Genomic DNA, 25,535 nt, shown 5'->3' with positions numbered 1-25,535 from the left:
GTTGTATTATATACACCAGAAAAATTATTGTGAATATGAAAAGAATTGGCAACAAATGTGACTTCAGCGTATAGTTAGTTGTGAAGGCTCTGCCTTTATTCTGTTACCGAGCCAAGAGCAGACATATGCCCCTTGTACTTCTGCCAAAACTATTAGGCAGAAAACTAGCAGAATCGCTACTTATACTTCCATTCATGATTTATGATAATGGTTGCTGTGGAAGACTAAGTCATTTACATTTATTGGGCTCGTTTTTTTGTTTATAGTTTCAGACATTTGGAGAGGGTTGTAAAATCTATTAGATGATACACATAGCACTAACAATAATACCATAAAAATATACCAGAAACTATTTAGAGCTAAACCAAGTACAGTTGACCCTTGAACAACACGGCTTTGAATTGTACAAGTCCACTTACCCGCAGATATTTTTCAATAAATAAGTACTGTAAGTGTATTTTCTCTTACAATTTTATTTATGACATTTCCTTTAGCTTATTTTATTCTAAGAATACAGCTTATTTTATTGTAAGAACACAGCTTATTTTATTGTAAAATAATAAATAAAAAATACAGTATACGAAGTATCTATTGACTGTTTATGTTAATTGATAAGGCTGCCAATCAACAGTAGGCTTATTAGTAGTTAAGTTTTGGGGGAATCTAAAGTTACATGCAAATTTTCAACTGTGTGGGGGTCGGTACCCCTAACTCCCGCATTGTTCAAGGGTCAATTATACAATGGGCTTTCCTGGTGTTACTGTAGTTGGGATGCGGCTGTTTTTGTCAGGCTTGATTAGAGGAGAGTGGGCATTTTTCTGGAACTAGAAACATGGTGCTACCCAAAGATTGCATAAATGCTTGTTTGGTTGGGATATAGTAATGAGTCAGGTTTACCAGTAATCTTTCATTAAACAGCCATTTATGAGCAGCTGCTGTCTGCCCAGCTTTCCTCATTTTAGAAGCTTAGAGTTAGGGAGACAGACATTTAATCATATCATATGAGAAATGCAATAATAAAAGTTTGTACAAAGAGCTATGGAAGTATAGGTAAAAGTCGTTTTGCATGTTCAGAATTTTAGAAAATCCGTTAATATCCATCTGTTTAACTCGAGTATACTAAGAAACTTAGGTTTGTAGCTCCCAAGAACATTTGAGAACTGTTTTATAATGATTTGGTCTCTTATCTTAAAGTTGTGGCCACACCTTTTCCCTAAAGGGTTGAAGCAGTGGTTGGCAATCAGATAGATCACAGCCATGTCAATGGTACTGAGAAGATGCTACAACCCTGTCAAAGCTCTGTTTACATTCTCTTGAGGGGTTGTCATTTGAAAAGGCTTCACATAATTAGCAAGCCCTTGGGACAGTCGGCCAGGATATTCCTTTTTGTGTAGACCACAAAAACTTATAGCCTTAACTCAGCATTTATTTGCAAGGCTACACATTTTCACTAGCAGTGGCCATCTGAAAATTGTAACTGGCTCCTTCCAGGAAACGTACAAAATTCCTATTTATAGATTAATTGACAGATAGGAAAAGAAGCAAGTTTTTAAAAATCTACCATGTCTCTTGGGGGAAGAGAGTGGCTCACAGTTGGATAACCCAGTACAGAGGGAGGTCAGCCTTTCTAATGTCATTTCTATGGTTGCTCGCCCGTCCTCGAGTTGTTGCATGTTTGATCTAGCTTCTTGAGTGATTTCATCAATATGAGCCACAAGTCACAGCATTAAATGACCACAAAGGATTGACAACAGGTTTCTGAAATATATTACAGATTGCTGGAATTATCTTCTGAGCAGACTGTGTAGTGCCTGGATTATAGATTGCAAAAATACACACTATGACAGGGGTGGAATCTGGCAATCACAGAGTTGATCAAAGACATGCATGAAGGTCTTGGTAAAGTACAACTGTACAAGAATATAATCGTAGAAAGAGCCCCAGACTGGGTGTGTGCTGGCCCCAGACCTTTCTGTTTCCTCAGCAAGTCATGGAAGAAGTCAATCTGAATGACCTTCATAATACCATCTGGATTTGGATATGGTGATATTGTTCCTCTTTGGCTGGACCTAGGGTCTGACCTGCTGGGATGGGAAATATGTTGGCTCATGTTTTTAATCAAATGTGTCAACAAAAAGAATTCTACACATTTTTTGAGTATTATGGTAAATAGCTGGCATTTTAAAAAAATGTATTACTTGGCTGTGGCCATGACACTGATAGTCTCTTCTCAGATGTATAAGGACTGAATAGTAGAAGAATGAGATATTGAGATGTTCGAACATGTCTTATTATACTCTTAATATTGTATATTGCTAACTCAAGTGCTCCTTGCCAGTAGAGAGGCAAGACTGAATTTCCCTTGAAGATGTATTAATTTGATTTAGAGATCAATTCTTTGTGAAAGATTGGGAAGAGACCTAACTTTTCTAGTTGGTTCTATATTAGAACACTCTAAAAAATACTGATTCATACTTTATTTGTTGATGCAGAAAAAACAATTACCTCAGAATTCAGCGGGTAAGTCGAAGCCCCAATAAATCTTATTATATTTGTCAGAAAACCTTAGGCAGTTAGTCTCAGAAAAGATTTATGAGAATGGCTGTTAATATGCACATCTTTAGCTTCCTACTTAATATAGAAATTCTTAAAGTTCTTTTGGTAGGTGGAAACCCACTCTAGTTACTTGTCATTCTTTCAAATGCAAACAGTTTGGGGTATTGAAGTGCCCTTGGACCATATGTTTATGAAATGTTGGTTCAAAGGATGGAATATTATTATTGCTAAGCAGAGCTTTGATCTGCAAAGTTCAACTCTGTGTGAGGTTACTGAATCACACATTTTTATGGCTCTATCCACCTCTGTTCACCTGCCATTGTGTAGACTGCCATGCACAATTATTTAGGATTAGAACATGTAGTACCATCTGTTTATGGTGTTGGCTTTATGTAGTGACAATATATAGAAAAGTTGCAGAGGCTGTGAAGGTCCAGTCCTCTGTGTGCAGAAATCACACATGGACATATTTGGGAGCCCGACGAAGTGAGTCCTTGTGCCTGCTAGTGAATGGCGTAGTTTAACACATCAGTGAGGGGCCAGAGTGTGTCTGCTTCATCCTTACCCCGGAGGGGAGGTTGCATGTGGGGAGTGGCTGCTTATTTTCATTTTGCAAATGTAGTAGACAAGACCCTGAGGAGTCTGTGCTGTGTGATAAGGGCCAGCCAATCCCCCCAGCAGTACATACTATGTGTCAAGGAAGGTGTTACCCCGAGTGCATCGGCACCCCGCTGGGATGCTGCTCCTCTGACCTCATCGTCACATAGGAACACGCACATGCACGGTAATTGTTCACATCACAGAGTCCGTTCCAATTCTACTCAAAAGTGAACAGCATCGCAACCCATGTTGTTGGCAGGGCCATACAGCAGAAAATGTGGGAAAATCAAATACTCACACTTATTTTAGCTTCTTTATTTTTGTTCCTTTGGTTCATTGCATTCCTTATCCTTTTTTCCCCCTCTTTCAAGTGGAAGAAGACACAGAAGAAAGTTCAAGATCAGGGAGAGAGTCCGTGTCCACAGCCAGTGACCAGCCTTCACATTCTCTGGAGAGGCAAATAAATGGAAACCAAGAGAAAGGTGATAAGACTGGGAGAAAGGATAAAACTGGAAAAGAGAAGAAGAAAGACAGAGATAAGGAAAAGGATAAAATGAAAGCCAAGAAGGGGATGCTGAAGGGCCTGGGAGACATGTTCAGGTAAGTTGCTGCCATCTCGAAGCAGGTCATCCTTCAGCGTATGTGTGAATACTAAAAACACAGGTTTGAAAACATAATCTTTGAGGTCAACCAAAATTCTTTCTAATTTCAGTCCTGGTTACTGCATTTTTACTCGCTTAAGGTGTTCACTTTCATTATTTCAGACCATATTAGCAGCCTTAAAAATGATGTCTTGCCAACCATGTAAATAACTGTGGAGAAGAAGGAGGGATGAGTCTATATCTTAGCTATGCCTAAGAGTAACAGCCCCGTTGAGACAAAGGGCTATTAAAGCAGTGTTTGTTCTTTTGTGAGTGTGAACAATGGTTCATTATTTAAATTTAACAGAGAGCTCAAGTTAGTGGTAGCATTTAAAGGTTCATTAATAACAAGTCTAATAAAAAATGTTACAAACCGAGCTTCAATTAGGCGGTGTTGATTAATTTAATACTTATTATTTCATCTGTAAAGATTTCATTAAACATAGTCTCTGGCTGTTTCCTGACAGCAGTTTTTGTGTCCCTAAATTATACTCTAGGATTACTTAGCATATCATTTTTTACAAATCATTGCTACACAATAAAAGTGACAAGTTGCTCAGAAGTTGCACTAAAACTCTCCCATAAATGTTCATCTAAGGTGATTTATAATATTCGGGTATTTAATGGGACATGTAAAAGATTACTTGATTGTTCTATAAATTAGACCCCTAAACATATCAAGATGATTGTTTAAATTTGAAAACACAGAGCATGGCCACTTAACTCTTCAAAAAGTAGTTATCCTGCATAACACAGCCCTCCCTTTTTACTTTTTTTAAGTGCAAATGTGAGTTTTTATTTTTTGCAGAATTTCTTGACTTATGGTGCTGATGGCCTCAGCAACTGAGGGAGCTATAGATAAGCCAAGCCTGCCAAGTCACGAACCCATGGCCCAGCCTGTAGGCTACACAACACAACAGATGTGTTCCATAGATGTCTGATTAGGTCAAGTGCATGGAAGAAGTAAACTGTAGATAGGGAGAGCACAGTGCTTGGCCTGTTAGCAATGTCGCTTTCATTTAAGTATGATTGAATTTGCATTTCCAGCGCTTCAGATATCGGGATTGTCATAGTTTTACATTAGAGTTTTCTTGTTTACATACTGATCCTTCTGAATGTGTTTTCGGTCAGATCATCTTTCTTCATTATATTCCATGTCCAAGGATACTTATAGGGTGAAATTGCTCTAATTGCCACTTTATTTGTTTCTGTGTTAGCCAGGGGTCTTTTCAGTCCATATATGCAAATTGACAGCTCAAAACACACCTACATAACACACAGAAACAAGGCCGTTGTCCATCAATTAAAATTTGAAGAGTGTATACTATTATCGCCTATAAATTAGACAGTATGAAGGGGACTAAGCCTGCCTCGAGACTTACACCTCTGACTTAGAGCCCAGTCTCATTTCCAGGGTTTCTCCTGAAATCTTACGGAAAGCTAATGGCTGGTTAATTTTCATCCATCAGCCAACGTTTATCTTTATCTGATACACCGCTCTGTTCTTCTTATGGAATAGAAAATAAGCAAATCTTTAGTTTAGAAATTATTTTAATTATAAATTATTTTTCTATAACTTACAGCTCCAGAAGGGAGGCCTTTTGGTAGTTTTCTTTTGGGGGCCAGATGATTGGAGAGTGTGGGGGCTGTGGGGAAATGTATATTTTTTCAAAGGGCCCCTGAAGTATAACACAACACAATCCCCTTTTTGCTAAAAGTTATGTAAAATACAAACGATGTTTTTCTAGATCAAATTCTATAGCCTGTACCTATAACCTGTAGTGAAAGCCAGCTTTGTGATGAAGTTGACCCATCTATAGCTTCACAGGAGGCCTATGTATTCTTGAAAATCAGCTTCTGTGTTTAGGTGCAGGGGCTGAAGGTTTTTCTATGAAAGCCAGTTGTTCAGTTTTTAGAATTATGCCAACAAGTTGTTAAACATAACCATTACTAAAAATTAAATAAGTTCTATAAAATACTCACAGTTCATCACTTCTTAATGATTTTATTACATTTACTATGATCTCTGCTTCTGAGGTTATTTACACCGACTACTGGCATGGTGCAATGCCATGTACACTGGTGTGAAGCTCTTCCCAGCTCCACCTTCAGTGACATCATGCTGCTAGCTCAAGATCAGCCATCTTGGGAGTACAGACACCATGGAAGTGTATGAATTCCATAAAACTGAGCTTTTTCTCTCAGGAGAGCAACACACCACCGTGGGGGAGGAAAATAAATTTTATCCTACCCTTCTAAGTTCTTCTGAATGGACAAATAATCAAATTAAAATGAGACAGATTAACAGGAGAAAATGACCAAATTTATTACGTATGTATGGGGTTCCCTAAGAATGGGAGACCTACTGTCTTTAGCAGTGGGACACAGAGAAAACTTTGATCTAAGGGGCCTTGCCAAGTTCCTTCCTGTGTGTCATACCTAGTTCATATTAAACTACAGTTATCTATGATGATAGCTGCCTTCCTGGAGCAAGTCCTCTATCTGAATTCTTTTAGGCAGTTAGGGGCAAGGTCACAGTTTCTTCTTGAGTCTTTCATGTCTTAAAAATAACCAGCTTAAAATAATATCTATAAAAGGGCATATTTGGGAGTGGCATACTCTTTTCCCCTCATGGAGAATGTAAGTACCTCTTAAGCGGAGTTGTAGCATCCTGTTTAGTTCCCTCGATTGTGGCTGTTTTCTATTTGATTACAGACCAGTGCTCCATCCCTTTGGGAAAAGATCGCAGCTTGCCAAATACTGCTCCTTGCATATGAGTTTAGAATAATTTTGTTTGGTTTACTGTTGGCTCTTAATCATTCCTTCATACCATTATTGTATATCTTTAGTATTTGAGAAGACTCTTAAAAAATTGTTAGATTTTTCAAAACATTTTTTAACTGCCTTCCATACCTACTAAATCTAATTATTTGAGACTAATAGACTCTCGAGTAGATTCTTTTATGTTTATTTTTTTAATAACAGAGAACATAGTAAGATTTTAAAATTAATTGCTTCCTTTCTCTTTGTTTTTTAAAGAGGATGTGTTTTCCATAGCAGGGTTGCTTTTAAATAGCTTAATAAAAATGTGTATGTACATATACATTTCTTAGAATAGTGTAAAGAAATTCAAGTATGGCTGCCCAATGTTGGCCTGAAGTACCAAGCAGGGATATTTGTGTGTGCACACACATATGTGTGTGTGTGTGTTTTGATGATTTTTTTTTTCTTTGTTGTTTTTTTGTGGTTTTTTGGTTTTTTTTTTGGTTCAGATGACAGAAAGAAAAGGCTAAGAGTAAGGGACATTAGCTATTGGGAGTTTAATTTTCTAGGCATATGAGCTTTTTATTTTCAGATGCATAAGGAAGTAATAATATGTTTTCCTTCACAGGTAGGCTCACTGGCTCTTCTTCCTCCCACTCTACCCCCCACCACACATATGTAAAACCCCCACACTCTCTATTCCTACCCCTATAAGGTGTCTGTGATTTTTGGTCAAGTTTAATGAGGACCAAATAGATGAAACACATTTTTTAAATCCCTCCACAGGGAATCATGGCACATTGAGTAGGTATTTTTTAATTCATTGATGTATACAAATGACTTGGTTTTCTCTTTCACATATAGAATGGTAGTCTCAAAGATACTTTAATTATTGATAAACAGCTCTAGGAAAGAATGTTGTGAATCATATGACTCACTCTGTTTATAAATTATGGAGTACATGAAGTGCAAAATTGCCTTAATGCAAGTTTTACATCTAGAAGGAATCAAATAACAAATGTAAAGTGCATCATGTTTGTATGAATTTCTCCTTGTACGTATGACATCTTTTGCATATACGGAGCTCCTGTTGCCTTAATTAAAATGGCTCTGTATCTAAGAAACCTGTGTGTGCTTACGAAACAGGTAAACGTGACTTGTTAATATAATCATTCTGAGTATAAAGTGCAGAGCAGAGGGAGGGTCTGAAATTTTGAGTCTTCGTATATGTTTTGATTCTCAGATGTTTGGCTATTCAAATTTAATAGTCTAAAATGGTTCTGAGAATTCTGCAGTTGTCTGAAATTGTCATTAAAGAGGAAACTAAGTCTGTACTTTAGGAGAGAAATCTATTGTTTGATGTTTTAAATGTGTTCATTTTTAAACAAATACCATTATTAAACAACATGTTTTTGCCCTAGTTTCCATCTCCAAATTGAAATAATCAATAGGATAAGAAAATCCTGTATTTAGGTCAGTATTCTCAGATAGTAAGCATTCAAAATTATGTATTCCTCTACTTTCAGCCCTGGAGTAAGTACAATTTGATATTATTTTGCCTGAAAAATAAGGATTATTATCATCTGAATGTCCTGAAATCGTATGCACTCTAAAGCTGAAGGTTCTTCGAACTGACCTTATTGTGCACGTCTCAGATTTATTTGTGCTGTTGTCCATAGCTGAGAGCCTATTGCTATGAAAAGCTAAAGCAAAAATAATGTTGCAAAATTACCATTAAAATCGAATCCTCCAATTACATTTAAAATGATGACCTGAGTCCCTGCAGCATTGTTTTATTCAGTTCTGTAAGAGGAAATAGATAATTTAGTTTGAAACCTTGTTTGGTTGAAATCAGATACACTGCTATCTTTCCCATTTTAGAATATAATAGTTTTCAGGACACAGTGAATACGATCAGGTTTTAAAACTTAATATTGTAGTTGGATTACACCTTTTAGGCTTTTGAGAGAATAACAAACAATTGACTATCGCTTCTCCCCTTACCTGTACGTACTAACTGTGTGTCTGTACCGTGTTTCTCGTTTAGCCTTGCCAAACTGAAGCCTGAGAAGAGATGAACAACAAACCAGATTCAAAAATGGCTTGAGAAGCACATATTGCACAGTTGTTTTTTAAAAAACAATAAATTTACTTTTAATGAATTCTTAGTGGCTGTTGACGAATTTTGTTTACGACATCAGCAGTTTCGATGGTTTAGTAATTTGTATATTAATCAATTTGGAACTTTTTGATCTTGATTTCAAGCTTGGGGGTTTAAATTACTGCTTGAAAAGGCAAAGAAGTGTTTTTTCCTAACATTTTTTTATTAGCCCCTTTTAATAGTGGAAAACCATAGTCCTAGCTGCTGGCGTATTCAGAAATCATCAGCACACACCAATTGGATGTTAGAATCAATGTATTCAAGATTATGCGAGGTACCAGTTTGGTTTGGTGTGGCTAGGAATACAGGCAGGTGGCAGATTAACAGTTCAAGGGCAATGGCGTATGTCCATCGGGATAGTCACCCAACAGTTGATGATCAAGCGGGCCAGTTTGAAAGTAACTTTTGGGCAAAGTTTAGTACCTTCATGGGTTACCGAGTTTAGGCAAAAAAATGAAGGGTTAGGAAAATAAGTATCTTTGCATAGGAATGGCTGAACAGCAAGTTCTTTCAGTGGAAAAAAAGTAGAGATACTTTGGCCAGTAATCCTGAGATTTGCTAAGACCACAAGGAGTGAGGGCATACTATTTTATAAAAATGTTTCTGGAAAGTGTCTGCCTGGCCAAGTGATCTCTAATCACAAATCCAAGTATTGGTCCAGGTGGCCCTCACACCGCCCTTGCTTTAGAATGAAGATTTCTGCCTGTGCGAATTAGTCTTCATTCTTCATGGCCTTCAGAGTTTCAGATAAAGACTGTATTTAGCTAAAATGTTAGAATTGCATCCCACTTAAAAATAAATGTGGGGAAAAAGAAAACCACTTAATAAAGCGTATTGTGGAACTGAGTCGTGTGCCATGACGAGGATTTCCCTCTGCTCCGATATGATAGCAGCCTGCCGTCCCACGCCCACCCCCATCCCCGCCAAGCAAAAGCTCTCACTTATATAATAAGAAAGAGGCACACAGAACACTGTTTATTCATTCGTATCGGTAATATTAGGACCTGTAGTTTTTGTGACTGAGACCTAATCGCCGTGTGAACTAATGTGACCATTTTCACGTTGTTAAAATTAAAATGGCATCTGGTGCAACCTGCTGGTTATTCAGGGAATGCAATTAAAATAAATATGTGAAAAAACTGTTCCCATCTAAATGAAACACAGGAGCAATACTTTGTCATGGAAAAGGAAGAACTTGAAAAGAGCAATTTCACATAATTTCATTTGTTTTCTTGTTTGTCATCTGGACAGAGAACAACTCTGTTCTATAAATACACATATTGAGAGGTTTCCTTGGAATAAGTTCCAAATTTGTAAATCCGAAAGACTTAATATATGCTTCTTTTAATTTGAATGGAAGCAGAAGTTCCCGTTTTCAACACAGGAAAATAAGTGTCAGACTGACCTGTTGACAAAGACAATTTCTAAGGTAGCTGACATCATATTCTTTGAGTATTTCTTTTCCTTGTTAGCAGTTTTAAGTAGAGAGCCTCTGACACCTACTGCACTGAAGCTGACTGCAAAGGAAGCCAGAAGAGGCACAAAGCATGACAGCCAGGCCTTTCTAAGACCTTTCTGACGTTTTTTAATGTTTCTTCTCCATAGACCTGCAGCATGAATATAGAATGCAAGTGTCAAGGATGACACCTACTTTATAGTCTCTGTAAAGCAAACCTTTTCGTAAAAGAAATTTTTGACAGTTCTGAGATGCTAAGTCAATTTCAATTCCAGACCGGGTAGAAAATGGAATCTTTTTTCTACAATTGATGTGAAAATTGAAGGCTAGTGACTATTCACTCTCTAATAACACGGGTAAATAAATACTATCACACCATTGGAAAATGTTCAAGAAGACAGCCTCAGCTAATGACATTTACTACATCATATTTCGGAAATATTATATCTGATGTTTTTTATTTGTTACCATTAGAGTCTCTATCTTTTTTACATTAAAAATAATGGATCAGTACATGTTATTTCTAAGTGTATTTTTATCAAGCCACACATTATTCTATAAAGGTAATTGATCCTTCCAAACAGTCTTTTAAAGAATTCACTAGGGAGGTGACCTCTTTCATAAGTGAATGTAGGATGGTTTGCTTCTGACCTATGTTTAATAATAGCCAATTTAGAAACAGAAGACTAAAATTAAATTAAATTCCATATCACAGTGAAATAACCATGTCTCCTGTTAACCTTAATACTTAACATTTTGTTTTAGGGTGGACGAGCCACCCATGCTCTCCACTAAGGCCAAGCCACCTAACGCCGTTCTGATCCTCCCTTGCCCTTCCTAGTACTTCGCTCCCACAATTCTTTCTTCTCTCACCCCATCATCAGTGATTGCCCTTTTCTACTGGATCATTCACTTTGTCCTACACCAGGCTGTTATTTCTTCCATCTTAGAGAAAGGTCCCTCTTTCTCTACATCCCCTTCCAAGTGTCACCTCACTTTCTCTTCCAGTCTTCAGAGCAAACCCTGGATACATTTATTACTTGCTGTCTCCATTTCTTGTTCTCTCCTAAACTCCCTTCAGTGAGACCTTCATCATCCTTTGCTCCACAAAACCTACTCTCAACCAGGGCACCCATGGCCCCGTTATGGTAGTCTGCCCCGTGCGTCCTCCCGTCGCCCCTGGGACTGCACGCGCACTTGGCACAGTGATTCTCACTCTTCTCCGAGGTTGCCCTTGCCAGGTCTCCCCATCCCCTCTGCCTGCTCTGTTTCCTTCTCCTTTGCCAATTCTGTGTCAGGCTCTGTTCTCCTGATATTGGAGTGTCCCTGCGCTCCCTCCATAGTCCCTTTCTCTCTTTCTCTTCTCAGTAACACAGGATTTTAATAAACTGAGCCTCAGCGCTCTAAATGCAGTCTATGGGCAGATGACTCCCAGATTCACATCTGCTTTGAGTGTCCGCTTTGCTCTAGATTTATGGATCCTGCCTTCTCTTGACATGTTCACTCAGATGTCGCCCAGGCTTCTGAAACTTAACATGCTCAGGCTCAGTTCCAGATCTTTTGCCCAGAACTTCTCCTCTCAGTCTTCCCTTGCTCAGATAATGGCAGCTGTTTTGTTTTTGTTTTTGTTTTCAGCTGATTAGGTCCAAAACCTTGTAGTAATCCTTGACTCCTGTTTTTTCTTTACACTTCACGTTTAATTTATTGATGTTTGGATTCCAAAGCCCTTTTGATCTGTTTTCAACACATATCTCTAGCCGTAGCACTGTTCCGTACCCATGCTCCTGCCGCCGTGGTCCAGCGTTGAAGTCCTCATCCTCTCTCTCTTCCTGGTTTTTGGAAAGAGTCTTCCAACTCTTCTCCTTGCTTTCACACAGTATCTTCTTAACTCCTCAGCTAGAAGTCACAGCGTTTCTCTCCTCTCTTCAACTCCCCAGTTGCCTTCTGAGTCACTCAAAGTAAAAGCTGAAATCCCGAGAGTCACCTGTTGGACCTTACAGGACTTGCCCCCGTCCCCCAACTTCTCTGACCCCATTCCTTCTACTCTTTCCTTTGCCGACTTCACTGTAGCAACACTGGCTTCCTCTTTTCTGAATCTGCCGGGTCCACTAGAACAGAGGTTCCCAAGCCCCCAGGCCATGGGGTATCTGTTCATGGCCTACTAGGTACTGGGCCGCGAAGCAGGAGGTGAGCAGGGGGCGAGTGAGCGAAGCTTCATCTGTATTTGCAGCCGCTCCCCAGCGCTAGCATCACCGCCTCAGCTCCACCTCAAATCGTCAGGTGTTAGATTCTCACAGGAGCTCTGGTCCCTGGTGCCAAAGACATTGGGGACCTGTACAGTAGAGCCTTTGTCTTTGCTCATCCCTCTCCCCAGAAAGGTCTTTTCTCAGATAGCAACAGGTTCTCTTTTGCACCTTCAACATCTTTTCTCCAATGTCAGCCTTTCAGAGTGTCAATCTAACATTGCAGACTGTGCCCTCTTCCACCTTGGCCCTTCCTATCCCACTTTCTGGCATGATTTTTCTCCTTCGCATTTGCCAGCACCTAACACATGCTACATCCCACTTACTTGGGTTCCTAGTAAGTTTTATCCCTGCTGTACCCCTGGCACCCTACCTGGTCCACGGTCAGTACCCAGTAACGTAACAGATGCCGAGTCACACGCACCCTTCACTGCATCCCCCAACTTCCAGCAGCCAGTTCCTGCCTCTGCCCAAGGCCTCCCCAGAGCCTTGGAAAGAAGCTTCGCTTCTCTGTGCAGGACTGCCAGAAGTGCCCGGAATAACACCTCCTCAGAGCAGCCCTCAACTAATGTGACCCAAGAAGTCAGGTGTAAAAGTACTCCAGTCCCATAGCCCTTGGGAATCTAACACTAAGGTATAACTCTTTACCCTTCGCCCTGAAAGCGTGGACAAGGAGCATGGCAGCACCTGGCACCTGTCAGAAATGCAGACCCATGGGCCCTACCCCAGACCTAACACTAGAGCGTGCAGTGTAATAGTCCTGGAGATGCCTGCGTGTGTCACAGGCTGAGCGGCCCTGTGTTTCCTCCTCCCCCATCCAGCATCAGCCTGTGGGTTGGAGCTCTCCTTGCCTACAGTGGTGATGGGCTAGAGAACCCTCCGGGGCTGCCTTCTCTCCTATGACATCTCCACTTACCTCCCAGTGTTTCTTGCAGCTTCCATTAAACCACTGGCCTGAAGCCCTGTCTCAGGTTCAGCTTCCAGCGAAATCCAGACTAAGATCAATGTTTGCCAAGCAAGTGAATAAATAAATGAAAATTTTCTACAGTCAGAGGCAGGCAGAATATGTGAGGAATTTATTTCTACCAGGAGTAATTTTGCAAATTATAACAAGTCGTCATACCAGGGCAGTGCTGGTGTTTGTTCTCGTCTTTGAAAGATGATGTCACTTTCGAAGGTAGCCTGTGACTGAGGAAGAAGCTCCTGGAGAGCAGGCCTTGTCGTGCTCCATAGATTTACATCATGTTCTTTGGTTTGTTGTTGAAATTACCATTTTCTCTGCTCTTAGTAGCCATAAATGGCTTAATTTTTTTTATTATTACAGCAGATTTGCAAAGAAGGTTATGATTTCTAAATTAAATTCTTCATTTTGGGCAATTGCCAACGTTCAGGCTGAGAGTTGTATCATTGAAGGGTCATGGAGTCAAGCAAGGAAGATGTGTTAAAATTGCCCTGTTAATGTCTTCCTGAGCCTCAAAGTGTCAGGCTCCGGGAGATGGTGCAAGAGTCTGTTCCTAAAAGAAGTCGGAACCTTGGCTTTCCCCTTCACAAGCTTTCTGAGCAGCTGCTGCCTGGAGAAGGGCTGGTAAGACCCCTCCTCCCTCTGAAGGCCACAGCCAGGGCAGTTTACAGACTGCCTCACCCGTGGGTGCTACTCTGGAGCTTTCTTGTTCTTCCCACCAGCCCAGTGTAGACACTGCTGAGCACCTGGGGCCCCCCTTACCCCTGGGACCTGGAGTCCCAATTCTTAGGTGTGGCTTGACTGGGGTGGGGACAACCTCCCCTCCTTAGTTTCTTTTCTCATAACATCTGTAGTTCTTAAAATACAACTTGCATTTCTTCTGTATTGAAAACATAATTGCTCACCCTCTCCTTCCCTTTTCTTTCTTTCTCTCTCTCTCTCTCTCTCTCTCTCTCTCTCTCTCTCTCTCTCTCTCTCTCTCGTAGGTTATATAACAATTCCATTTCTTAAAAATATAAAATAAAGAACTGATTTTGCATTCTCTATCCACACAAAGAAACAGACTTTGAACTAAACTGACGCTAACTGCAGAACATCCCTGCTTTCTGTGTTTGGGTTTGTCCATTTCTGCTCTTCCAACTGATGGGTAAGGTTATCCACTGTCACTGCTTAGTCTACGTTTCTGACCGTGTTGGGTGACATGCTGGTGATTAGGACTTCACTAAGGAGAAGGGCATTCCTCAGGTGGCGTCCTCCCACCGATACCACTGGTGGCATTCAGCACTCACTGAATGTTAGTCCTGCTGGACAGTCTGCTAAGAATGTTATTTAAAATAACCCTATAATAACCCTATGGTAGGTGCTCTTTTAGCCCCATTTTGTGGATGAAGAAATGAAACACAAATGTTCAGAGAGGTAAACTAATTACCAAGCTCACACAGTGGGCCAGTGGTGGAGCCATGCTGAACCCACTTCTGGATTCAGAGTACTGGGGCACCTTCCTCTAAGGCCATGTTCCTACACCCCTGCTGAACCAGCCGAGCCTTCTTAGCTTCTTCCAGTGTGTTTTGCTGCCCTAAGACCTGTACTGGAGCCAAGATTGTTATGAACTTAATCGTGTGAGGTGGCATTGCTGTTGTGGGAAATATATAGATCCCTGTTGCTAGCTGGAAAATGTGCAAGTTAGTGTCTTTTGAACTTGACTTTTGATTTTTGTTCCTATCCTGTTTGATTTCTGTAGCATTCTATGTCTGCGGTCCTTTCTCTTCCCAAAAATCATTTTTAAGGACTCAGGAATTTTATTGTTAATTTAAAAGTTACCAACTGCCGCGTCCCTTTTCTCATGACTGACTGTCGGTGTCGGACCTGTCTGTACCGTATCAGGAACACGAATGGTGACGATAAAAAGCCAGCTTTCCTCTGCTCTCTTCCCTCAAGGTGGCCGGATAGTGCTGTAAATGCCCTGACTCCTTACCTGTTTTTATACCTCATTTTCCCTTTCTATACACTTTCTTGTACCTCAGCTCCTGCTCCACCAATGCTGTTTTTTTTCTTTTCCCCTACTAAAATAATCGTGAGGCCATTCTTCTTTTTCTCAGACTGTGTTCTAAATCTGTACTTCCTCTACTAATTTACCGGCGCTTCCTGTGTCCACATGTTAACCTTGTCACTGCCTCCCAGATCAGCAAGCAGGCCTGACCCTTGGATGTGCCTGCGACCAGGCTCTGCTCTTACGGCCCTGCCCCTTTGGAGGCTGTGCGGGCACAAGCCCAGCCACCTGCCCGCACGGCTCCTCTGCGCATGCGTCTCTCTGGGATCTTCAGACCTGCCCTTGGTGCATTTCCATTGCCGCTTGTAGGGAAATAACTTCTTATCTAATTCCTGTTTTTATAACTGATTTTAGACATTAGGAAAGCACTGCAAATTTACTTTTGAATTCCAAGATTTTCAAGTTTCTTTTTAATTTTATCTCTTTTTAGAATGGAGTGCTAATTTTTTTTTTTTAATTGAGGAAATGATAGCATCTACTTAGTTTATTTCAGTATAGGTTGATTCTGGAACAGTTGTGAGACAGTAAACTTTAGACCAACTATAGATAGGTACTCTCAGGATGGAAATTTCCCTTTGGTGTTCTTTCTAGAGCATAGCAACAGCCAGTTGCCTCCTGTTACTTAGAGCACAGTGGCAAAGCATTGGGTAATCATTTATGCAGAACACTCTGCCTCACACCTGAGTTGTCCTAGACACACCTGGGGAAGGGCACTTGCCGGAAAATAAACTTGGTTTGCTGTGTCCCAACATTCAGGTAAGTATAAGTGAGCAGTAAACCTCCTGATGGGCAATTAGATTTCAGCACTTAATGTTAAGTATCCTATTAAAGATTAACTTTCATTGCTGCTTTGCCAATTGGCGGATGAGAGCTGCAGATCTGGAGCCAAAGAAGTCTACAGCTTTGAAGTGTAGCCTGATGAGCTGGGAGCTTCTGGCAGGAAAGGCCAGTCACCTGTGGGGCGGGTGTAGGTTTCTGGCCCCACTTAATTCTGAAGGGAATAGCTTCGTTCCCTTTGCGTAGCCAGTCCCCGCTTTCATCTGCCCTCTCTGCTGTAGTGTCGTGTGAGTCAGAAGCAAGCACACCAGGTATGTGCATCCACATGCCCTACACAAAGAATCCATGAGCAGTGAAGTAATTGAGTATTTTACTACTCACCTGAAAAAAAATGTTCCTAATGATGAAGAGGTGGATTTTTTTCAAGTCTGTGGAGTGTATATATCTCTTTAGTTATTGTAAAAGTGTTAATTCGCACATTCCACAAATATTTACTGGGGGCCTGCTATGTGCTAGGCCTGCTATGTGCCAGGTGCGAGGACTTTAGTGGTGGGTGTAACGGAGAGAAGGCACGCACTCAGCAAGTAGGTGCGGTGGAAGGGGTTGCTGGAATGCCTGTGCAAACTTAGAGCCAGTGGGCCTCTCTCCAGAAGCTGATATTTACACTGAGATCCAAAAGACATTTTGAGTTCCCTATCTGAAGGGGGTTCTGGGGGAAAAGAGGATTTTGCGTCATTGGGATTCAAACTCTTTTGACATGATCTACAGTAAGAAATCCGTTCCACCTTGCAGCCCTGTATACAGATATGCACACAAGTAACTAAAACATTGAACAAAGTAATGCTTGCCTTTCCTCGCTCTGATGCAGTCTGATGGACGTTGCTGAGAGGCAGCAGAGTCAAGGGCCAGGGGTTCAGGGCCTAAACTCTGAAGTTGTATTGCCTGGGTCCAAATCCCAGCTGTACATTCACCAGCCTTGTGTTTGGGACAACTTAATGAACATCTTCGTGCTTTATTTTTCTCGGTTGTATGGATGAGAATGGTACCTGCTCCACAGGGTTGTTTGAAGCAAAAGTGAGTCAATATATACAAAGCACTTGAGAACCCCTCCTGATACAAGGAATGCACTATGTAAATAATACTGTATTTGTTACTATTATTATTCTGTGATATATTTTTAAAACTACCAAGTGAATCTCACCAAATCAATCTTTAATGGGTTGCAACACACAATTTGAAACATACTGTTTAGATAGTAGAAATCCTCCTAGGCTTGCAAAGGTAGGCAGGAGGAGCCTGGAAATGTTGGAGAGACAGATTGGCCTAATCCTAAGGACAAGGAGAAGAAGCCATTCAAGAGACAGCTTGATAAAATTTACATTTTTTAAAGGATTACTATAACCACAGTGTGTAAACTAAAGGGCTGAACCAGAGTGAATGCCAGAAACTGTTAGGCAGTTATTATGAAAACCATGGCCAGAAATAGTGGTCTCTATGGGGATAGAGATACCATATGTATTTCTCAGGAGGCATCTAGGGGACTTCGTTTTTTGGTTAGACATTAAAAATGAGAGAGAAAGAACAGTAAGAAATAATTTCCACAGATTTGGCCTGATGAGCTGGTGAATAGTCACACGCTAACTAGAAAACACGGGAGGTGGGTCGTATTTGGGGGAAACGTGATATGTTGAATCTTTTACTTGTCTGCTGTCTGCCCAAGTGGAAGCGACTGGTGGGCAGACGAGGGGGAGGGACTGGACCAAAAAGGTGGACGCCCGGGCAGTGTCAGTGGAGGGTTTGTCTGGAAGTGTGGCCGGAGAGGAGGAGCAGCCAAGGCCAGAGTTCGGAGGACTCTTCAAATATGGGGGCAGCTCAGAGTGGGGAGAGGACTGATGCAAGGTGCTGTTGGGAACTGAGAAGAGGCTTCTGTTGAGAGGAGGAAAACCAGAAGGCTACGGTCCTTACAGCCAAGGCTAGAGTGTGTCTTTTACTAATGAGAGGGACGTGGTCACCAGCGTTCCTGCTGAGCGGTCAGGAGGTGCTCGTGGCCTCAGCTGCATGGGAGTCATTCATGTCAGCAGATGTCACTGGACTGATTTTGAATGGTTCTCCATTGTTACATGATGTACTTTAGTGTTTCTGAGTGCGGCCAGTACAGACAGAATCTCTTGTTGATGTTTGTTCCAAGTTAAGGAGAGCATATATTAATTTCTATTTTAAGAAGCAGAGCTTTCCCCCCGAACACTCTCTACTCAAACACAGAAACCAGTGCCCGATTTCCATATTTTTGACTAATAGAAATGACATTTAAGTGACATAATAATCCCCAGTGTAGATTTCCCCAAAGGATCATAGAAATTAGGATGTGAAGAATTAATTTTTTAAAGTAAACTATTACTAAAATATAACTTGGAGGAAATGTGAATTCGATTGGTTTTATTGATATGGGATCACTCACCTTCAATGGTGAGAGAGTTTATCATCCATTCTCTATCTTTTCTCTTTTGTCTTATGTGGTGGCAGTTGTATTGACCAGAGAGGGTGTGGATCCTGATGACATCAGCTACTCATAATAGTACCTAGTTCTAATTTTTACTTATGTTTAGAAAACAGGAAAAGTACTTAGGTCAGCTAAATAGTTTGTTTCATCAAAGTGCCAGCCTTAAAATTACCTTTTTTCAAAGCTTTTTTTTTTAAAAAATAATATTGCGACATTTAACTATCGTAACACATTATCAGGAGTCTTCATTCTGTATTCGCATATATTTTCAGACTATATTTTCGCAGGACCTACTTTTCCAAGGTTAGTGAATGTTTTCATTCCTGTGGCTTAAAAAAAAGAAGAAGAAACTGGGATTTTCAGATATCTTTCTTTTTCAAGGCAATACTGTTCATCTTTTATATTCTATCCGAGGGAATATTAAGTGTTGGATATGTCTAAACTGTTAATGCTTTACATAGACTATTGAAGTGGATATATTGAGCATACCCAAGATTTAGTTTGTTGGCTTTTTCCGAAGGGTTCCTAGCTGTGTTCTGCCTACATGTATCATTTTTTAAAATCTTTTTATTATTTTCACATGCATTTTTAATGAGTCATTCTGTGTATTATGCACTTTATGGTCATTTTTGTATTAAAAAATATTTCAACTAGATTTCTTTCTTTCTGGAAATATATTTCCCAAGAAAATGTAGAATTATATGTATTTCCTGCTGTGACACAATTTGGATTTCTTTTATATTTTTAATAATAAAATATTATAGACAAAGTTTTTTTTTAAGTAGAAAATGTAACTAGTTAGCTATTTGGTCATAGATACCATTATAGTCTTTAAATAGGTTATTACTAAGATTGTAGATCTGCCTTTTCAATTTTAATAAACAGATAGAAAAAAATTATAAAGCGTTTTCCTGTGGCACTCTTTTTTGGAAAGGTCCCATATTTAAATATAATTTTATCCATATGAGTCTTATTATCTTTACTGTCAAAGTACTATGCTTTTAGAGTAGACCCCTTTCTATTTAGTTTGGCAAAACTTCTTTGAATATTACTTTTCTTGTCAGATGTAAGTTATATAATTCACGAAAGCAGAATTTTCATTCTATTTCCAGTTAGTCTTGTCAGCAATGGAGAAGGACCTTTTCTTTTAGAGGTGTCCTCTACTCTTCTGTATACATGCAGCTGATAGGCAGCCATCTAATTAGAAAGAAACCCCTATTAACAGCCAAAATAAAAGAATGTGTGTGAATCCAACTCTACTCATCAACAGGAGAGTACCCGAATAGTATCAGAAACAATAGAGAGAAAATTAAAATCATTTCTGACTCATGGAATGTTGTTTTCTTCTTGTCCTCATACCAAAAGTCTCTGTCAGCTAGAGTGGCCATGCTGGCCTGAATAGATGGGCCTTCATTTTGGTGGTTATTTTCAGTTGTCTTGTTTAGTTCTGCTCTTTTTTTTTTTTTAAATTTAGTTTTTAAAATTTTAATTAGTTTCGAGTATACAGTACATTGATTAGATATCTATATAGTTAGTAAAATGATCCCCCAAATTTCTCCCTCCCTCCCCTGACCCTCCACCTAGCCAATGTATTAATGCTAATTGCATTCCTTATGCTGTGCTCCTCATCCCTGTGACCATCTGTCAGCTACTAATTTGTACTTCTTTAACCCTTCACCTCATTCTCTCAGCCCCCCAAACGCCCCTCCCCCCATCCATCACTAAATAGTCCACTATATTTGTGAGTCTGTTTTTGATTGGTTTGTTCTTTTTACTCCTTAAATTCCGCACGTAAGTGAAATCATATAGTGTTTATCTTTCTCTGTCTGACTTAAATACCTTCTAGGTTCATCACAGCAATATCTTTTTCTATCCCCTTCCTTTTCATATGTAGGGGTCTTGTTTTCTTATTCTTTTAGCCACTCTATCTTTTGGTTAGACCACTTAATTCTTTTCCATTTAAGGTACTTATCAATAGAAGTGTAGTTGTACCATTCTTTATTCCTGTTTTTGATACATGTTTTTTCTTCTTAAAGAAGTCCCTTCAACATTTCCTGTAATTCTAGCTTGGTGGCGATAAATTCTTTTAGTTTATTTTTGTCTGGGAATCTCTTTATCTGTCCTTCAATTCTAAATGATAGCTTTGCTGGATAAATTATTCTTGGTTGTATATCCTGGGTCTTCATCTTTTGAATATTTTTTGCCAAGCCCTTCTGTCTTGCATAAGTTTCTTTTGAGAAATCAGCTGCCAGTCGTATGAGTGTTCCCTTATATGTAATTATTTGTTTTTCTCTTGCTGCTTTAAAAATTTATTCTTTGTATTTAACCTTTGGTATTTTAATTATGATGTGTCTTGGTGTGGGCCTCTTTGGATCCCTGATTTTTGGAATCCTCTGAGCTTCCTGGGGTTTTATGTCCAATTCCTTCACCAGTTTAGGGAAGTTTTCCATCATTGTTTCTTCAAACAGCTGTTCAACATCTTGATTTTCTTCTGTTACGCCAATCAGACGAATATTTGGAGCCTTAATAGTGTCCCATATCCTTCTTAAATCATCTTTATAGTCTTGACCTCGTTTTTCTTGCCATTCTGTTTGAGTGTCCTGATTGGCTATCCTGTCCTCTAGATAGGGCATAGGACCCTCTTCTTTATTCACTTTGTTTATTCCTTTGTTTATTCTCATATCAGATAATGTGTTCTCCATTTCAGACTGGTTCCCTCTTATAATGTCCATCTCCATTTTTATCTCTTTATTGGAGTTCTCTACATTTCCCAAAAGTTCATTGAGCATATTTATAACCAGTGTTTTGAACTCTGCATCTGTTAGATTACTTGACTATTATATCTGGATCTCTGTTCTGTTCTGTCATATGGTTTCTGCTTCTTTGTCTTCCCATTTTGGCTGCTTTTCCATGTCTCTTTCTATGTACTAAACAAAGCTCCTAAGTCTCCCGGTCTTATTAGTGTGGATTTGTGAACTAGGTGTCCATTGGCACAGTCCTGAGAGGATTTCAGCTGCAGGCCAAATTTAGCCCAAGCTTCTACCCGTCCAGGGCCACCTATCAGGATTCAGCAAGCAGTCCAGAGATGCTATGCTTATAGTTGCCTCAAAAGGCCACACCAGAAACCGAGGCCAGCTGCCTCCAGTGTGAGTCTAGGCACTGCTCAGCATGGTGCATCTGAGTCGCGGAGGATATATGTGGATGTGGCTTGGGTGGGGCCCGAGTTGGGGGAGGCAGAGTTTTAGGGAATCCTCTGGGCAGAGCGACCTCTGTTATCCAGTTTGATGACATCACAGCTATGGTAGCGCTGTGTCCACACACTGGAAGGGGGGATGGCTCGACAGGGAAAAATGGATACTGTAGGCACTTCAGTACAGCAAGTTTCGCCTCAGCCGTCACTCTGACAATGTCTGCCTGTAAGTCCCTGGTGCCCGCTGTGCACAGCCAATTCAGCACTGGTGCTCAGAGGGAGCAGATCCATCACCACAAAAACCCGCTTGCAGACACGGCCCCTTTAAGAGGCATCTGCCGCTGTTGCAGCCTTCATCTCAGCCTCTGGGGACCAGGTTGCCCTGCGTCTTTGCCCCGTACTACCTTCTGCCATTGCAGGGTGCTTTCTTGGATTTCTCCCTAGTTGTATGGCTTTAAACAAGACATCACTTATTTTGTCTAATTTAAAACAAGTCTGGAGATTGGCAGTGCCAAGCTTGTATGGTAGCCCCAGAGAGTCACCAGAGTGTCACTACCTTCCTTTCATTCAGCCATCCTTAATACTTATTTATTTTTTAAATAGTAAGGTATGCATAACATAACATTTGCCATCTTATCCAATTTTAAGTGAAATGTTGTAGCATTAAGTCCATTCACATTGTTGTGCATCCATCACCACCATCCATTTCCAGAAATCTTTTCATTTTGCAGAATAGAAACTCTGTGCCCTTTAATACTAACCTCATTCCTCCCTTTCCTACCCCTTGCTATATATTCTGTCTCTCTAAATTTGACTACTCTAGATACTTTATGTAAGTGGAATCATACAGTAATTATCTTTTGTCACTGGCTTATATCACTTAGCATAATGTCCTCCAGGTTCATCCACGTTGTGGTGTCAGAATTTCCTTCTTTTTTAAGGCTGAAGAACATTTCATTGTATGTATAGCCCACATTTTGTTTTTCCTTTCATCGTGTCCACCTTTTGACTGTTGTGAATAATGCTACTACGAACATGAATATTTTCACATGTACATCTATACTCACTGTCATTTCTCAGTTACAACTCTAGCTATCTGGTCAGAATTCTAAACAGGAACTGGAAAATACAACTTCTAATGGTGTCAGCCCCCTTTTTCAGGATTTTTCCTGAAAGTTCCATCATCTATTTTTATGAACCAGAAATTAAGAATAACAATGATAATAAAATAGTTAATATTTATCAAACCCTTATATGTGCCAACATACAGTAAGTGTATAATTCATTTAATTCTCAAAATAAAACAAGGTATTATTTTGAGGGTAGCCGCATTTTATCAAATAGGAATCAAGGCTCTAAGAGGCTGAGTCACTCAAGCAGAGTGAGTCACATGGCTACGCATCACGTGGCTGTGCGAAACCTAGCTAGTACGAAGCTGGCTCTTAACTACTGTCTCCTGTTCCTGTTTTCAAAGGAGGCTGGGAAAAGTAGTTTTATCTCAGCTAGGCCTATTTCCTCTCTCTGTCTAATCAAGGTTCCACTTCTAAGGGAGAAGAGAAGAATGGATATTGGGTAGGCAACTAGGAACACCTGGCATGGAGCTTCCTCTTCAGGGAGCTGCCTCTCCAGCTCACTGTTTCTGAAGCCAGGCGGCTTCAGGCCTCCATTGGGCTGCTGTCCACACTTACTCTCATGCTGGCCATGACCAACCACCACTAACCAGATCATTTTGGCTTAACCAAAAAGACAGGGAGTAGACCACAAATACTGTAAACATATCTTTCCAACTTAGGAGCCTTGAGGAGCTACCTGGAAATGGAGGAGAGGATGAATATGTAGATATTTTTGTTAAAAAACAATCTATTTTTAGTGAGTGAGGATTTTTGCCAGCAGTGTGCTACATCTTTAAAAACACGATTACATTTAATCTTTGACATTAATATTTTTATAGATAATATTTTTAGTATTTAATAGTGCCAGTTGTCACACATCAAATTACCCATGCCTTTCTGATTTTTTAATACAAGCTCTCATCAGTTTTCTAATGTTGATTGTGCTGACTTTGGTGCCTTTTTAATCTACTGGTTTTTTATGGATATATTCCCCAAATGTACTCTTGGGTTACAGCCTGCTAGATCTTGTCTTATCTGACTTAAATGGTCATCTGCACTCAAACTGTAACCATCTCAGTAGAAAGAGACTTGCTTCTTAAGTGTTTAGAAAGTAATCCTAAAATAAACGGAGCATTGAGAGTGAATACCAATCATCTACTTTCCTTTGAATCCTCTTCTTTTTTGTAAATAATGAAGATATCACTTTGAACTTAGTTGTCTTAAACCCTATCCCAGTGATGCTCAACCTGCAAGATTTTGCCCCCACAGGGGATCTTTGGTAGTCTCTGGTGACGTATTTGGTTGTCACAATTGGGGAGGGAGTGCTACTCGCATGTAGTGGCTAGAGGCCAGGGATGCTACTAAACATCCTATGATGTACGAGAGAGCCTCCTAAGCACCCTGCACAGGATTAGCTGGCCGAAACTTTCAATGATGGCAAGGTTGAGAAACCCTGACCCCGTCTAGTCTCAACTGCTGTGTGACACATAATTTTGTTGATCTTCAGGTAAGTTACCCGAATGCTTCAGTGGTTTGTGTCTGAAAGTCCTCAGGTCAATCCATCAGCAACACATTTCAGTCTTATTCTGTGTGGAGGAACGCTACACTGTGATTTTAGTGGATGCTTAAGAGTTAAAATCACATGAACCACTTTCAAGTATTTTACAATCTACTTGGTATTGCATCATTTAGGATGCTTATATAGTGATCTTAAAGTTTATTTTTAATATGATTTCAGTGTAATAAATAAAGATTTTACTGTAATTCACAAACTCTTAACATGTAAATTAACATGAAGAACCTAAGAGGCATTTGAAGAGGTTGAGGTCAGTCAGAGAGGAAGAAGAGTATTCTGTAAGTAGAAAGAATTTGGGATTTAGAAGCTCTCTTGTCCCAACCGAGCTCCACACCTCTGGCATTTAACCTGTCAGCCATAGTTTCCTCATTTCTTCATTCTTCACATTTCGTTTTAAGAACTAAATGAAAGAATGTGTATGGAAAGCTGTTTGAAATTTTAAAGTACTGTACATCTGTCAGCTCATGTTATTTGTTAAGCTCTTTTCTCATGGGCTTTTCTTTCTTTAGATTAATTATTTCTGCATTAGTTCCTACATATATATTCTACATGTCTTTGCTAAAAGAAATATATGGGTTATTTCACTTTGCGGTGTGTGTGTGTGTGTGTGTGTTTGTGTGTATTGTCCTCAATGAAGTGAGGTTTGCTAATATACCATGATATATACACTAGTGTGGATGAGACCATTTCAAACTTTAGCCAAGGAAAAGCAACATAATGATATCCTGTCAAAGCAGCTGTAACTGGGGAGACTTGAGAATTTGAAATGATACCAGTGGTATTGGCTCTGGTTCCAGAAAAGCTGATTGGACACACACATCCCACACTTACAGAGCTCCATTTTTGGCTTGTGCTTGCCAGCAAGTTGGTGGAACCTCAGACCACACAGCAGGCATTGCAGATGTGACATTTCTTAGGAGATAGAAATGAATTGGGATGAGAGGAATTC

General features: G+C 40.0%; 1 protein-coding gene across 1 annotated transcript in view; it reads left to right on the top strand.

Moving 5' to 3' along the window:
• The window catches only part of PARD3 (par-3 family cell polarity regulator), a gene marked incomplete at its 5' end in the record, with an annotated part of 522,521 nt that overhangs the window by 321,711 nt on the left and 175,275 nt on the right, over window positions 1–25,535 (top strand). The window contains one exon of the mRNA XM_023521117.1: window positions 3,528–3,756. Coding sequence (XP_023376885.1) covers window positions 3,528–3,756 — 229 coding nt within the window. The remainder of the gene's footprint in view (window positions 1–3,527; window positions 3,757–25,535) is intronic.

Source organism: Pteropus vampyrus, unplaced genomic scaffold (genome assembly GCF_000151845.1).
Source record: "Pteropus vampyrus isolate Shadow unplaced genomic scaffold, Pvam_2.0 Scaffold294, whole genome shotgun sequence".
NCBI classification, from domain to species: Eukaryota; Metazoa; Chordata; class Mammalia; order Chiroptera; family Pteropodidae; genus Pteropus; species Pteropus vampyrus.
This window is presented reverse-complemented; position numbering and strand designations above follow the sequence as displayed.